Source organism: Manis pentadactyla, chromosome 4 (assembly GCF_030020395.1).
Source record: "Manis pentadactyla isolate mManPen7 chromosome 4, mManPen7.hap1, whole genome shotgun sequence".
Classification (NCBI taxonomy): domain Eukaryota; kingdom Metazoa; phylum Chordata; class Mammalia; order Pholidota; family Manidae; genus Manis; species Manis pentadactyla.
Window position 1 is genome coordinate 184010245 of NC_080022.1, and position 16860 is coordinate 184027104.

Sequence of the window (16860 nt, forward strand, 5' to 3'; positions counted from 1 at the left end):
CAGAGCAGAAGGCAAATTGGGGGGCGGGAAGTGGAGGCCCCATTAAAAAAGAGAAGCTTTGGGGCAAGGAGTTAGGTTAGGGACAACCTAGAAAACCCCCCAGCCCGTTTTCCTAGGCGGAGGAGACACAGTTACTTGGGCTGCCCTGCATGAGCTCACTCTTCCTGGCATTAAATGGGACAGTCACTGTAGAGTGTGCAAACGGGGCGCTTGTGATGAGTGAGACTTAGTGGCTTCTGGGGCCCCTAAATCAGTTGGAGTCTGAGCGGCAGTGAAAACATGCATGCCCTGCACAGCAAGGAAAAAAGAAGAAACCACCCACGTGAGAGTCATGCAGGGGGACCCTTGCCTCCGGGCTGTCTTGTGACATATATTGAGGCCGTTTAAGTGTCTCTAATAAAAAGACAGGAATGGGGTTGGGGCTCTGCAGCCTGCGTCCATCATAAAGTTAAGCCTGCTCTTTCGCCTTAGGGAGCCGCAGCCGCCGCCGCCTCCGCACGGAAGGAACCTCGGCTGCCGACTGACCCCTCCTCACTTTTGGAAATGGCGGGCGAAATCACAGAAACCGGGGAGCTTTATTCTCCCTACGTGAGTTTTACTTTCAGAACCTGTTTTGCCCACGTCAGTGCCCCCTGGCTTCTAGAGAAGCACGCTGCTTTTGTAGTCCCTGGTGAAAGCAGTGTGCCAGAACTCTCTTCAGCAGCAGCCGAGTTGCTGCTCTCCTGACTCGGAACACGTAGTAAGAGTTTGATTGCTTCTTCAGTGTTGATCAGAGAGTGATCAAGAAAACAAAATTGACTTGTTCGCTCTTTATAATATTTATCTCAGGGCCCCTACCATTCCCTGTGCTGCTCAGATGGAGAATGATGGACAGCTGTTGACTCCGGGTTTTGCTCATCTCAGCAGTTTGAAACCACTTTGATTTTTAGCTGAATTTTAAGTTGCACAACACTTACAGTCTTGGATGGTGTGAGAGGCAGAGAAAGCATGCGGAGACTTCCAGTTGCAGTTTGGAGTCTGTAATTAGAAAATGAGAGTGATGGATTGCTCACTGTGTTGGGTCTGCATCAGTTCCCCCTCCACCCACCCCACAACATACACACACAGTTTATTTTCTTTGTGTAATATAAGATTGGTCATGGTTACACCATGGAGCCTTCTTGCGTGGATGAGTAGCTGGGGGACTGGAATAATCAAATGATTGACTCATGTTGCTACCAAGTATCCCCAGGAAAAGCAGCATTGCCTTAAGGGTACGAGATCTCTTTCTAGAACTTACCTAACTGTAAACAGCTGCCCTGCTTTGCACTTAACTTCCCTAGCCTGGGCATCCCTGCTCTGTTTCTGCTAGCTCCACAGGCCCTGGAGCTGTAGTGTGATAGATGGGGAAGCATCTCTGAGAACAGCTGGCAAAAAGCCTTCCTTGCACCAGAGTCTTACTGCTGCATCTGTGCCAGTCATGTGTAGCACCAAGGGAGCCTCCTTCCCTCTGCAGTTAATCAGGGAAGTCCTCTTTGAACCTTGGAGTGGATTGAATCATGCCCCTCTCTTCTGAGTAACTGTGTATCAGCTCACAGCCTTCTCTTGGTATCAGCAATAAAATGTCCCCACTGCCCATAAAAGTCACCAGTGAGAAGATGTTCCTGTGTCTCACAGCATCTATATACTTAGAGTTGAGGAAAGGAGTCATTTCTATAACTGAGTTGGGAAGGACTAATCTTTGATCTGGCCATTTTTCTTGTGTCTCCAGTTGTTCAAGTATTCGTTTCACATGTCAGCAAGTGCCCACAGGAAATTGGGCAGTTTGGCCTAAAAGCCTCAGTGGGTTCTGCTTTTTAAAATCTTTTTTCTCCATTTCCTATATGTTTGGTTTTGTTTGAGGTTTGTGTTTCAGGGCATTTGTGGACTCTGGGCGTTCACTCTAAACAGCTGCTTGTTGTATCCTCTTATCCTCCTGGTGAAGAGAGATGTAGGGGAAAGATGGGTGGTGTTAAGAATGAGGTGCAGTTAATCAGGAGTTAGTGATCAGAGTTTAAGAAGAGAACATACCTTCTTCCTTAACTCTGCCATCCTGGGAGAATGGTTTCTGATTCCCCCGGGAGACCAGGAGACGGGTGTAAGATTCTTCATCCGCTGAGCCCAGGACAGCTGTGAAACTGACTTTGCTGAGGATGCTGTTGTGAACTCCCCTGCTCAGCACTGGGCAGAGCCTCTGGCTTCCTTGGAGGACCCAGACACTGAGCACTTACTTGGTGTGTGACAGTGCATCGGCCCATAACCCGGTTATTCCCAGCGCAAAGCCTCCCCTTGCCTCTGTGTCGCCCTGCTGTGAGTTCTTTTCCCTGTCATGGCCGTCAGGGGTGTTCACCTGGGCTTGCACTGTTCTGCATAAAATATTGGCAATGGGCAGACGAGCCGCACAGTAGGCTCAGATGACAGACCCTCTCAAGGATCCTTCTGGACACAGGAACATGATTCAGGCCTGTATGTTCCCCCATAAGTGATCCTAGAGCAGGTATGCCTGTTTCCCCATTTACGGGGGCCAGGAGTGGCTCAGGACTGAAGGGGACTGTGATCAAAGCAAAGGATGGAGCAGATGGGTGTTATACAAGGGTCAGCTGCTGAGGACGCCTTCACCAGCCAGCCTTGCCCGAGCCCATTGCTGTTGCTTTCTAGGGAAAGAGCATCTGTTTCACAGCCTTAAATCCTGGTCATTGCTTCCGCATCTCTGCTGCCCTCTGTTTCCTGTGGCAGCTTGTCACTGGGGAAGCCATTGAAGGATTCCCATAACCCTCAGCTCTTGCACGGCTGTGGGTGAGGCCGCTGGACAGGAGATGAGGCAGTCAGACCACTGCACTGAACCCCCTAGAGCACAGGGGGCAGGTCAACCGTCCCAAGGAACAGGACTGTGCCTCCTCCAGTTCAGCCTCTGTCACTGAGACTTATTTGAAGTTTCTGTTGGGTGTGTGCTTATTTCCTTGTGTCTATCAGCAGTGGGTCTCAGCTGGTGGCAATCTTGCCCCTCTTCCCTCCCCCACTTTGGCAACGTCTAGAGACCATCACAACATAGAGGTGAGGTGGAGGGTGCTGAAATCTAGTGAGGAGAGGCCAGGGATGCTGTCAAACATCCTACAGTCCCCAGGACAGCCTCCACAACACAGTGACCTGGCCCCAGATGTCGACCGTGCTCAGGCTGAGAAACCCTCCCCTACAAGAATGCCCTTGAGCCGCTGTATCCCAAGGCCTTCAGGCATCCCTGAATTTACAAATACCTCTTGTGCTATTTCATTTCCCCATTAAACTTCTGGCTAAGAACCATCACTTTCTCAGGACTCTTTGCTTTCTCTTTACTTCCATCATGAGACTCATCACCAAGGCCATTTTCCATAAAGAAATAAGGTTCTACCCTTCATAAGTGTTACTGCTTATAAAAGCAACACAGAGAATAAAGCTGCAGGAAGATGATTCAGACTTGTTTTAATCCTTCTGGAGTCTGTCTATGGGATCAAATTGAGATTGTGGCATTTAAAATGGGACGAAGGTGGCCAGACTCATGTGAGAGAGGACCTGAGCCAGACCCAGTCAGCTCCGCTGAGGAGGCCTACCTAAAGTCTGTGTGCCAGGACCCTGAGAAACGCAGAGAGAAGTGAGGTCCAGGCCACAGCCGTGGCCACTGTGAGCCTCAGGTTTACCAATAGGGGAAAGGTAAATACACCACCATACAAAACCCAGACCAGGGCGAAGGAAGTGATCCTGTTCCAGCGGTTCAAAAGCGGGGAGCGAGACGGATTTGGGATACTGGAAAGGACTTTGTATTAGGAGGCATGTTTGAATGGGTCTTGAATGCAAGTGGGAACTGTGGGGCAGGGCAGGAGGCACAGGGGTTGGGAGGATGCCCTGTGCCAGGTGTAAGTGCACTGGTGGGGGTGTTCCTTCCCCTCTGCAGGGTGCCCTCTCATCTCTCCATCTCTTAGGGGTTCACTAACTCCTGCTTGGGAGCCTGTCCTTCCTTAACCACTGCTCAGTCCCTGCTCCCTGTCAAGGGCCCCAAAACGGTAGTTGATGTGTCCTGTCTCTATAAAAAAAAAAAAAAAAGTTCTGACTGAGGCTAAGAGTATGGTCCCAATTGGTGAGTTGGGTTCTGGTGAAAAAAAAAAAAATGGTTATCTTTTAAAATCTTCAAAATACAGAAAAGTGCCTCTTTCTAAGAATGGGGAAGGAAAATGAGAGATGGGTAGGTGTACCCTAAGACAGAGTGTTTTTTTTTTAAATGACCAGAAAGGAGCAGTAAAACAAATTGAGTCGGCGGGGTCAGCAGAGTACAGGAAGGTTTAGGGATTGGCTGTCATAGTCCAGGCCCAAAGTGACGAATTTGAATTGTAAATGAGAATAGGAGCCAGAGGTGGCCACAAAAGGCTCTTCAGAAATAAAATTACTAGCCCTGGGATATGGCTGAGGCCACCGATGGGATGTCCTAGTGGAGGTGACCAGCCAGCAAGGGGGCTGGAGGTCTGCAGAAGGGCTGATGGGAAGAGAGGGACCGTTACCTTTTGTCTGCCATGAGAGTTGAGGCCATCAGATTGAGTGAAGTTGCTCAGGAAAAGACACATAGAAAAAGAGGCAGCTAATGTGAAGAGTATAAGAAAGAATGAAGACTAGGAAAGCCATTGGACTTGGTGAATAGGAAGCCTTTGGTGATATTTAAGAATGTAGTCTCAAAAGAGTTCTGCGGATGGAAATCACAAAGTGCAGGGCCCTGGAAATGAAAGCCGGGGGTTCCAGCTGCTTCTTCAATGAGTGGTGAAGGGAAAGTGAGGGTGATGTTTCAAAGGTGTCAAGGACATTTGTAGGCAGAGAGGAATTGCTGGTAGGGAAGATTCCAGAAAGGACTGAGCCCAGAAGTCTGGGTGCAGGGCTCAGCCCCAGCAAGAAGGAAGCCTCAGGCTCCCCAGTGGCAGGGAGGAGTGGGGAGGATGCAGATGCTTGTGATTTTTGATCCAGGAAGGAGTGAGGCTTGGTGGGCAGACGTAGGATGCCTGGGTCACCTCCACCAAACAGGAGATGCGGCCTTCATCTGGGAGCTCCCACGAGGTTTGGTGGAGTTCCTGCAGGAAATGCTAGGAAGTCTTGGTGAGGAAGAAAGAAAGTCTGATGCTGCCTGAGCACGCGTGAAGGAACCACTCGGTTGTTTGGGATCAGTCATTATAATTAGAAAAAAAAATTTTTTCAGGAGCCTTTAGCAGCTTCACATTAGGGATTCAGGGAAGCCGGTGCTGGGTGGTAACCGAGGCTGGGGGTCAGAAAGGTCGGTCAGAACAGGGAAGAGTATGGGAGGCTCGGGGACAGTGTGGCTTGTGGGAGTGTAAGTGATGCTGAAGCATGTAGGTGAAGCCCAGCGGAGGTAGTGGTCTGTGCGGGGCAGGCGTGCGGGGCAGAAGTCATCATGAGGACAAAGCAGGCTTGATGGGAATGCTCAGGTTCATCGAGTCAGGGGCTTCAGGTCAGAGGAAGGAATTTCATGGTCAAGATGCTGAAAAAGGAATGATTATAATTAACTGAGCTACAGTCAAGTTGCTGTGAATGAGAATGAGTTTAAAACTTAAGTCCACAACCCAGCAGTTCCACTCAGGGAGGGGGGTGGGGCTGGCTGCCGGTGGGGACAGGGTTTCTTTGGGGGGAATGAAACGGAATCCGATGGTGGCGCTGGTTGCACAACCTGTGACCATACTAAAAACGACTGTGTACTTTAAAATGGCATGTGGTTTATATCCCAGTTTTTAAAAATCCCTGAAGCTAGTATGGGGAGGAGGGTCAGGAAAGGGAAGCTGTGTGAATGCCGACATCCCAAAGGACACTGGAAGTGTGGGTGGAAAGGACTGGGCTGCAGGCTCGGGGATCCTGGAAAAGTAGGCAATTTTTTGAGGTCAGCACTGGGTTCCTCTTGTGCCTGGTACCCCAGATTTGATGGGGCGTCCTCAGGAAGCCTTCAGTCTGGTTCAGCAGAGCACTAACATCTAAGCAGCTTTGAACAGTATGGAATGATGAGGTGATGGGGATGATAACAGCAAAAACAGGAATAAACCTGATAATCAGGGATATTTTGAAAAGACTGACAGGACGTGGACCTTCAGCCTTCCCAGTGTTGATGTTTGCTTCCCCAGCCTCCGCTTGCCGAGCAGGCCTCCTGCAAACCTGGGCAGGATTCTCCCTTCCTTCTCACCTCCCTGTCTAAAGTCTGGCCCCCACGGTTTGGCTGTGGCCCAGGGTCATCCTTGGGAGCCACTGGAGGGAGAGGCTAATTAATTTCCAGGCTTGAACGTCATTTCTCCTGGCTCCAGGTCGGATTGGTGTACATGTTTAACCTCATCGTGGGCACTGGCGCCCTCACCATGCCTAAGGCCTTTGCCACCGCTGGGTGGCTTGTCAGCCTGGTCCTGCTGGTGTTCCTGGGCTTCATGAGGTAAGAGTTGGCACTGGGGTCTGGCCTGACCTCTCTCCATGAACATAAGGAAGCATGCGGGCAGGGTGGGGGAGGCCAGGCAAAGATGCCATGGTAATGAGTCCAAACTAGGTGCCCAGAGAGAGGGGAGGAGATGCAAAGGTCTCCAGAGGCTTGTGCTAATGGAGCAGCTGTAGATCCTGATCCGTTCGAAACGAAGACACCCAGCCAGGCTTTGGAATGTTTCACATGGGGCTCAAGTGTTGCCCTGGCTGGCTGACTTCCCCTGTTGTATTTTTGTCCCCATCAGTTTTTGTTCTCTGAGAAAAGACTGCCTAGTCACAGAAAAGGAATTTGACAAACATTTAAGGTGATACGGGAAGTCAGTCTGGAATTTAGAATTTGCCTAAGATAGTTTACAAAGTTAGGATAAACACACAGGTACACCCGTAATCAAGTGTCAATCTCCTCTTCCTTTGTGCCTGGAATCAAATAGGAGGCCAGGGCCTTCCTAAGCCTTTGGGGCACCTGCTCCTTGAGCCGGGGGGGTGTGTTTCACCAGCTGGTGCTTCAGAGTAGGAAAGCACCCACGTTTCTCAATTTCTTCATGCATTTCCCTTGCAGGGTTCTATGGCCACCCGTGGGGTGATGTTGGCTCATTACATGCTTCCAGCCCTGGCAGCCAAGAGCCCTAGGAGTCCTTGGCCTTCTATGACTCTGCTGTCCCCTTTAAAGGACCTTCGAAGGCCGCCACCTGAATAGGAAGTGATGATTGAGGGCCCCCAGACAGGGGCTGCCGTGCCCTTCTCCTTGCTCAGCCCTTTATGTTTGAACGTGAGCAATGACTTGGCTTTGTCCAACCATGAGAAGCCTCTTTATGCCTTAATTAAGATTGATTTTAGTTTCACTTCCAAAAAGAAGGGAAAAAATCTAAATGGTCACTTAGGCAAGATAATGAGAAACCTTCCTAGGAGGTGCTGGTGCAGCTGAATGGGAGTTTCAGAGCTGCCCCACCAGACCCCCAAGAGGAAGTGAATATGGACGTAACTCCTGTCCCACCTGCCACCTGGCTGCTGGGCTAAGCAGTGAGCCTGTGGCAGGCGACAGCACCCAGAAGGGCTGGGGTGGAGTCCAGCCCCAGGGCCACACGGGCCTCAAGGAAGAGAGAGGTGACTTTCTGTCCCAGGTGGTTTCAGCAGGACGATGGCCTTCCCTGTACCTTCTGCTAACAAAAGCGTTCGTGCATCCCAGCCACTGTCTGGGTGTCTCTAGCTTCTTTAAGAGGAAAAAAGATGATTTTTAACTCAGGTCTGACTTCTCAGCCAACATCTGGTGCCACCTCCCCGTTTCCCTTTTGATGTGAGCCAAAAAATGGAAGCTTATTTTAATTTTAGCCAGATTATTAGGAAAATAAAAGTACTGCCAATAAAAAAAGGGGGGAACAGATTCTGGAGCGAAGTGTCCTTTTCAGTTATCCAGGCCTGTGTTCTATCCATTAGTCTGTGTAACTGGGAGCTGCCTGCTTCTCCGAGTCCCAGCAAGGGGAGGCAGGGGCTTCACCTGCCCTTCCCAGAAGCTTCAGGGGGGCCCCCTGTGAGCCAGACTCCTCTTCCCAACTGAGAGCATCAGAGTGTCTGTCCCCAACCTGGGCCCCACAGACCCCTTCTTGGGGTGCAGTACTGCCCCTGGCTCACTCTCTTTTCCTTATTTTACAGCTTATTTTACACCCCTCTCTCCCATGCATGGGAAATACAACCTAAATGTATTTAGGGGACATCAAGACAAGCTCTGGAGACCTCACATATGCACACGCATCCTTTTTAATCAAGTCAGATCCATCTTAAAGTTCCCTGGGGAACAGCTCTCAGAAGAGAGAAGGCTCTGGGCTGGTAGTTCTTGTCAGGTCTTCAGATTTCTTTAACCTCCTCCAACCTCCTACCTGCCTTTGGCAATTAACAGTGACCCTCCCCTGCAGCTTTGTGACGACTACCTTTGTGATGGAGGCCATGGCAGCAGCCAACGCTCAGCTCCGCTGGAAGAGGATGGAAAACCACCAGGTGTGCGTGTGTTGCCCTGTGTCCAGGCAGTGCCTCGTCCGGTTGTGTACCAAAGAGGTGGCCCTCAGCGGCCAGTTCCCCCCTGCCCCAAGCACAGAGGGCTTATGTCCACAGCCCTTCCCCCAAGACCCTAGTCCAGAGCTGAAGCTTAACAGCCACATAAGTGTGCAAAACAGATGCAGCCTCTGCTCTTAATGTCACGCTGTGGGTCCCTCCTACCCTGCACTTTGAGCTGGCTCAGGCATTCTGAACCTCTGCCCGGGACTGTGCTGCAGCCTCAGGTGTCTATGTGTGGCCTGTACCATCGGATGTGACAGTATGCAAGTGCTGAGAAGCTTCCTAGTCAGACACCTTCTAGAAACAGATAGCAAAGGAAATGCATTCTGCATTGTCCCGGGGATTTTCTGTAGTAATATGCTCCTCAGTGTTCTTTTTCCTCTCCTAACCCCTCCCAGGAGGAGGAAGAAGATGACTCCTCCTCCGTCTCCGACAATGATGTTCTTATCCAGGACAACTACGAGCGGGCAGAGAGACGGCCCATCCTGTCTGTGCGTAAGTCTTGGGATTCCAGGCAGCCTATACGTCCCTCCACCCACAGGTTTCCTGTCCTCTTGGAGGGGCTGGGAATCTCTGCAGGAACTCTGTGGCACTCCTGTCTGCAATTGGTCAGCTCCCGAAAAGGCATGTTGGTGGAGTACAAGAGCCCATCCGAGCCCTGGCATCAGCCCTGCCGGCCCCAGCACTTACTAACGTCTACAGCTTGGGCAAGTTACCCTCGGCCCAGCGCCCCACCTCTCCTGCTGTGACTGACATGGTTAAATGCCTGGTTCAGTGTCCTGTATGCACTGGAAACTCAAGTAACGTCAGGTCTCTGACTGGGCTCTCCTTCCTTCCTGTCCCTGTCCCGCATGTGTGTGCCCACATAAACGTGCACACGTGCACTCATACATGAACACACGCACACATATACACAAGCACGTGCATGCGTGCCTGTAGGTCCCGTCACTGGTCTGCCCCGCCAGGGCTGGGCATCCCAGCTTTGCCTCTCACTCTGCCACCAGGTGGGATCCCTCTCTATAGAATGTTTCAGGAAGTTTTCTCAAGGGTTTGAAATGCTGAGGAATTCAGTGATCACAACACTCCCTTCTGGGAGCTTTTCTGAGTGAAAGAACCCCTTCCTCATCCTTGTCCCTTCGGCTCCACAGAGAGACGTGGATCTCCGAACCTTTTTGAAATCACAGACCGCGTGGAAATGGGACAGATGGCCTCCATGTTCTTCAGTAAAGGTACGAGTTCCTCTTTTCCAGACAGGACAAGGGTGCAAGGAGAGCTGGTACCTCTCAACAGACCTGGGCACTTGGAATGGGGTCCCACCTCGATGACTAGGGCTGGGATGGGGGGTGCCAAGGAGCAGATTGTCGGCCTGCCCCCAGGGTGTTGGAGAAGCCACCTTGTGGAGAGGCCTGAGCTGCTTCGAGTTGTCCTGGATTCCTCCCTGCTTATTAGCACTGGGAATAAAGAAGGGCTGCTTCACCCCCGCTGCAGGTGGGGCCAGGAATCCTGAGCGGGTTCCAAGGAAGGAAGCCCCTGGAGGCCCTTGCTTCTGACTGTCCTTCCACCTCAGGGGCAGTGATAGGTCTCACTGTGCATGTGCAAGGGGGAGAGAGAGAGAGAGTGTGTGAGTGTGTGTGTGCGTGCAAGTGGGGGGGGGGGAGAGAGAGAGTGTGTGTGTGTGTGTCTGTGTGTGTCTGTGTGTGTCTGTGTGTGTGTGTATTTCTTCCACGGCCAGCAGAGGGTGCCAGGAGTCCACACACAGTCTTGCTGTCTGGGACGCTGAAGGTCGGACGACCTGCTCCTTAATGGGATTGGCTACCACCTGGAAGACCAGCCCAGCTCAGGTGCTGGGCTGTTGGGTATTCAGCCACAGCGTCCTATACCTCATGGCAAATCTTGTTCTTTGAGAAGATGAGCTATGTAAGAGTTTCATTTTTTAATCCCAAACCCGTCCACTTCCCCTTCATAAGGAGTCAAGCACATTGCAGTAGGTCCTTGCCTTTACAGTGATCCTGAAGATTTTCTGCCCCTTCGCCACGCCAGCTGCTGGCAGGGGGCATCTCCACAGGTTCTTTCCAGTGCTGTGGGTGTGTGTGCACTAACCTGGAACTGGGGGGCAGGAGGGTAGAAATGAGTCTCCTGGACTGCTTTCTAGGACATTAAACATTCAGTTTATCATTGTGGAGTGATTGGACCATCCAGTCCAGAAGATCTGGTATCAGCCAAAGGCTGCCCCAGGGTCTGGTCCCGTCCCTCCCTACAAGCCCCACTGAAGGTGTCCAGAATTCATGAAAACCAGATTGTGTCCAGCCCCCTTGTGGGCTTTTCCTCTGTTCCATTTCTATCTCTCCCTGTCTCATTAGACTGAGATAAGAGAGCATAAACATTCCCTCCCGACAGCTGCATGCAAGTCTCCTTCCATATGCAAGCTTCTGAAATAAAATGCATGTTGGACGGAGGGCATACACCTTTTAAACCTTTCAATTTCCATGGTTTGTAATGTACCCTGATTTCTTTAAGAATTCTAGGAATCCATGGGTTTATTTTGTCTCCTTTCCATCCCTGGCTATGGACCAAACTCCTGGTTTACCCAGATCTAGTAGAGAATGAGCCCCTCCTTACGAGAGCAGCCCCCCATTTGGGGGAGGTCTTCTCCCCGTCTGCTCCAGGGGTTCCCAAGCCCAACATTACTGAGCCTGGACCAGAGAATTCTTTGCCGGGGGCCGTCCTGTGCCCTGGAGTATGTTGAGCAGCATCCCTGGCCTTGGCCCTCTTGCCCCCAGCAGCCCCTCCCAGTTATGACAACCAAAAAATGTCCTCAGACATTGTCAGGTGTCCCCAGGGAGGTGGTGCCAGGCAAAGTCACCCCCAGTTGGACACCACTGCTCTGCTCTATTCCTAAGTCACAGATTGTCGTGCTCATCCTGAAGGGCTGCCACCCTCCACAGAAAGCTCCCTCGGGGTCCAGACCCATTTCTTGTTGTTAGAAATGCCAGGCCTAGTCATTGCTCTCTTCCCAGGAGGTTAATTGATTCTCTCATTTTGTGTCTAGTAATGAAATTTATTGATCAGAATGTGCCAATGACAGTTTATAAACAGCTGACCCTGGAGTCCGTGGGCAGGTGGGGCACAGGATGGGAGTGGGGAGGGGACGGTGCCTCCGTGCAGAGCACTGGTGTCAGAGCAGAAAAATAAGCTGGGCCACAGGCTGTACTTGGAGCCTGGGGTGGGACTGGCAGCCAGACCCCAGGGACCACTGAGCCTGGACATCAACACCATCTGAGGCCCTCCAGGGTTCTTTTCTAAAACCGTATTTTCCTAGCCTCTTCCCCCCAGACTCCTAGGAGGAGAGCCGACCTCAAATAGCCCAGGAGGAACATGTCCCGATGTTTCCCTTGGGGGCCGTGGAGGCTCTTCTGAGGCACCAGGATTAGAAGGGAACTGTCACTTCATTTTTCATTCTCTTGTTAGGCCAGCAGCTTGAGACCAGTGACATCAAAATCGAGCAGCCAGTGTGAGTAGGAGTTTCAGACTGGTTGTCTGGGGCGTGACCCTGAGTTTGTAGGCCCCAGATGCTTTGCTCTGAGCTCTCATACCTGGCCTTTATAGCTGGGATCACATACAGAATTCAGCATGGGCAGAATTCTCACTGCACAGGGGTGGAGGTGGTCAAGGACCTGCCAGGGTCAGGAAGGGGGGCCAGTGGGGTCAGGTTAGAGCCTGCAGTCCCTTCTCCCAGTGCAGGCCCTCCTGGAGGGAGAGGGGACCAAGGATCGCCTCTGCAGAGGAGCGTCCACATCGTGCACCTTCCAAAGCCAACATCCACCCTTGCACACATTTCTCATAAGACGGACCACGAGCCCGCCTGAAGCCCCTCCTGCCGCTCCCTCTGTTGCCAGCACCCGTGGTCACCCAGTGCTTGGCAAACAGATTCAGAGTGAGGCTCTTGGTCTTTGCAAGTCAAGGGCTTTTTTACCCTTTTGGTTTCAGCTTCAGAAGATGGGCCATTTCTCTCCTCTTTGCTTTCCGATTCCTCTGTAGCACCCGTCTGGGAGCCCCGCATTTGGTTGCAAAGGGGCTCACTGGGGTTCAGGGCCCTGATGCGGGCGTCTCTCCTTTTTCCTCCCATGGCCTGTCCTGAGCATGCAGGCGCCTCTGGCTCCTCCCCAGCCAGTCCCTGCCTCACACTTGCCCTGCACCTGTCTGGATTCAGAGCCTCTGTGACCCTCCAAGCCTCAGGAAGCCCCCCCTCAGGTGAAGGTCAGGAGCAGATGTGTCTCCTGCCTGCACCACCACGGTGTAGCCAGCCAGGACAAGAAACAGGACTCAGGGATCATTTTCTCACTCTTTCTGTAGAAAGTAAACAGCTTGGAGAACCGAATGCTATGGCAGTGGTAGATTTAGTTGTCAGAAGAGAATGCAGACATTTCTCTCCAGCTCCCTGACCGGTGGCTTTGTTCCTCTCAGTGGGCGTCAACCTGTTCTATTTCTGCATCATCATTTACCTGTACGGGGACCTGGCCATCTATGCTGCCGCTGTACCCTTCTCCCTCATGCAGGTGACCTGGTGAGTGTCCCCCTCAGCCCCCGCACTTGCTGTAGCCAAAGCAGGCTTCCTTGGCCCATCAGGGCGTGTTGCACGGTAAAAGCACCACTGCCAGTGAACCCCTCAGCATCTGAGGGCTGTAGGGCCCGGCACCTTTTTCTGCACACCCCTCAGCCTGCTGTCCCCTGCCCTGCCCCGTGGGCATTCCCCTCATGTCACCTATCACACAGGCATTTTGTCATTTCACATCCTTACAGAAAGGGTGAGTACAGCCCAGTAACATATTCTGAGAGAGAGGGCGAGAGCCCACATTCACATCCCTGTTATTACAGTATGTCATAATTATTCTATTCTGTTATTGGTTATTGTTGTTAATCTCATACTGTGCCTGATTTTGTAAGTGGAACTTTATCATAGGATGCACATTTAGGAAAAAACGTCCTGTATGTAGGGTTCTGTCCTATCTGCCATTTCAGGTATCCACTGGGAGTCTCAGAATGTATGCCCGGAGGATATGGAGGGGCGACCATAATTAGCAATGTTACATTCTGCCTTCTTCCGGCCAACCAGGGGCCACACTGAGCCACTGTTCTGTTTATCAGCAGTACCACCAGCAATGACTCCTGTGGTGTAGAGGCCAACACCAAGTACAACGACACGGACCAGTGCTGGGGGCCCCTGCGCCGCGTGGACGCCTACCGCATCTACCTGGTGAGTGGCCTCACCTCGGCTCCCCGGCCCCATGCAGCCCAGGGTCGGCTGGGCCAGCCTGTGTGGCCAGAGCATTTGAACTGCCTTTTCTCAGATCAGGGCCTACACATCTCTACACTCTGGCTAATTACTGGGGCCTGGGGCCTGGGCAGAAAATGTTACTAAAACCCTACCCCAGTGTGTCCTGGTGACCAGGTTTCAGTCACACATGGCTTGGATTGGTGTTAGGGTCGTTGTCCGCTGCAGGGCCAGCTTGCACACTTAGCTCAGGGTCTGTGGGGCGCTCTCGCTCAGCTCTTTAAGAGTTTCGGAGCTCACTTTCAGGGGGCTCCCGTGTTTTACCTTACCCCTGGCCGTGTAGTAGATGCCGGGTTTCCTGGCTGTTCAGGTGGGAATGAGCCATCCTACAGTTCACCAGGTAGGGACTAGAAACGGCTCCCCAGACAGGGAAGGATCGGCCCAGCTCTCTGCCCATTTTCCCTCCTCCCCACAGATGGGAAGATGATGACTCTCCAGCCTCGTTCTCGGTTGCTTTGTGCCATGGCGGGGGCAGGGGCAGTTGGGGCTGAAGACAGGTATTGGATAATAAGATTCAAAACCAGAGGCAGTTATTTATCTCTGCCTGCTTTGCAGGCAGGACTCAGAAATGTTTCCCTTTCCCTTTTGCAGCATCTATTAATATTCCTTGCTTCCTCTTAGTCCTCCGCAGCCCTGACACAGATTTAGGTGTGCCGGGTGACACACAGTTTGACACGTGGCCACTTAGCTGATTTGGAGGGGGAGGCGGAGGTGGGAGAGGACTTGGCCTCTTGACTTAATTATCCCTATCCTGGCAGAGGTTTCTGCAGGCCCTGCCAGCCGCGCTATTTAGAGCTGAGTTTGTTAACCCCACGGACCACTGAGTGACTGTTTTACCTTCCCAGTCGCACCCAACAGACCAAAGAAGACCTGTGGCCCAGGCCATGGGAGAGATTTGCTTTCCTCTGCTTTTCTGGAGCATTCGTAGTCTGTTCCTTCTGGCATATTCACCTAAGGTTAGGAATTTGTCTTACTAGAATTGTATCTCAGATCCCCCACCACAGCTCGGGCGGGAAATCAGTAGCCAGTTGGTTGCTTGGCACCCTTCCCCTCTTCCCCAGCTTGGGGTGGGCAGAGTAACTTAGTAGGGCAGCTGGGAGGGCCTAGGTGCTCACAGCCAGCTGAGGCCTGCTGACCTCTTAGCATTTGAAAGAACAAGACTGCTAAAGTTAGCAGAGGTATTAGTAAGCGTAAGGACCCACCTGGATCTCTAACGGGCAGATGGAGGAGGTGAAGGAAAGGGTCCCAGAGGCTCCACACAGAACAGGGCAGAGGAACAGCAGCAGAGCCCCTCGGGTAGCCTTTTCCTGGGGAGGCTGCTGGTGTCCACACAGAATCTGCCTGGCACATTCCCCTGCCCCCTGGCAAAGCAGAGACAGAGAACTGGGACTGTCAGCCGCTGCCATTTGCCTGGTGAATTATTTAGAGACATTATTATTGCCTTATTAAATTGTTCCTTCACTTATTCCTATCAACCTTTCACATGACAGAAACCTCCATCTCTGAATCTCAATAACTCTCTGACCAAACAGAAGGAACCCTCCAAGAGAGCAGCCAGGCATTAATTACTGCCTTCATCTCCCAGATATTATACTTATAACTCACAAAGCTAATTGCCACCAGGCTTGCCAAAGCTGTGGAAATGGGAAGGGAAGAGTGAACAGCAAGAATGCCCACTGTCTCTGGGTTGCAGACAGCCTTCCACACCCCACACCCCCAGCACACACACACACACCCAGCACACACACACCCCAGTCACTGACGGGGGCTCCCGTTTGTTTGGAAGGTTTTGGTTCAGATGTACTCTTCCGCCTGGTTTGGAGAAATTCAAGGCAGATGGACCTTCACATTGTTTCAGAAGTGCTTTATGACTTTGCACGTGACTCCCAGGGTCTATGGCTTCTGTGGAACAGCACCTCCTGACCCTATGTACTAGGAGCCATCCATTTCGTCTGCAGGCCTCCCCTCAGTGAGCTGGAAGGGGACAAAGTGACTGGAGGAAAGGGTTGACGCAGATGTGGTGTCTTTCCTTGGTCCCAAGCCCTCTGTTGCAGGTGATGACAGTGTCTTCCTCGGCCACGCTGACCTGCAGGGCTGATCCTAATGTGTTCATCCCATCCGGTGGCCTCTTCCAATCATGAGAGAGGGGGCCCATCCTGTCCCCTGTCCCCCAGTCACTCATGTCCAGAAGATTGTCCATTCCTTCTAGCACCTCTTTGCACTGGCGGTTTCTGATTTTGCTGCCATGCAGACTTCACCAAAACATCGGCAAGGCAGCCAGGAGACCAGAGCACTGTACCCGCCCCACACACGCTCCCCTCTTGGTCTCAGGTAAACGAGGCACCTACACGGCCTGCATGTTTAAGAGGCCTTGTAATAACCACTTCATTGCTATTCTGGGACAGTATGTTCTGGGGAATAAAGATACAGGCTTTTATTATATAGTTTAATTTTCAGAAAGTCCTCTGGAAAAAATCTCTTCTGTGTCTTCCTGGGAATGTTACTGAGGTGCACACACAGAATGAGAATATTTGGGATATTAACTGTATCCAGAGGCCAGACTATGCGCAGCGTCATGGTTACTTGTAAGAAGGCAGCTTTCTCTACTGGCACCGTCATCTCCCCAGAGCCCTTGACCTTAACAAATGGAAAATTCCTCCTCCTCTCCTGCGACCTCCGTCCACATCCTGTGATTGCCAGCGCAGCTGACATGAGTCAGTTTCTCCCTCTCTTTCCTTGGAGTGGCCACAGAGCAAGGAGCTGTGAGGAGAGGGGTCCCATGAGTCACATGCACTCCCCAGGGTGTCCCAGCAAGCTGCCCAGCCGCAGCCAGCAGGGCCCCAGCCCCTGCCATGAGGGCCCATGAGAATTAACATCAGGACCTGCTTTCAGCAGGCCCAGGACTCTCAGAACCCCTCACCACTTCCCTCCTTCTTTGAAGGATCAGATGTGAAAGTGTTCCATGCCCCAACCCT

General features: G+C 52.0%; 1 protein-coding gene across 4 annotated transcripts in view; it reads left to right on the top strand.

Annotated features, from left to right (window-relative positions):
* The window catches only part of TMEM104 (transmembrane protein 104), a 51654-nt gene that overhangs the window by 286 nt on the left and 34508 nt on the right, over positions 1-16860 (top strand). For 2 of the 4 annotated variants that reach the window (XM_036900085.2, XM_036900086.2), the window contains exons 2-8: positions 472-588; positions 6339-6460; positions 8415-8496; positions 8952-9048; positions 9702-9782; positions 13018-13117; positions 13699-13807. In XM_036900085.2, coding sequence (XP_036755980.1) covers positions 544-588; positions 6339-6460; positions 8415-8496; positions 8952-9048; positions 9702-9782; positions 13018-13117; positions 13699-13807 — 636 coding nt within the window. In that variant the 5' untranslated portion in view covers positions 472-543. Of the gene's footprint in view, positions 1-471; positions 589-6338; positions 6461-8398; positions 8497-8951; positions 9049-9701; positions 9783-13017; positions 13118-13698; positions 13808-16860 lie in introns of those variants that run through there. The other 2 variants (XM_036900087.2, XM_036900088.2) reach the window with 2 other exon arrangements.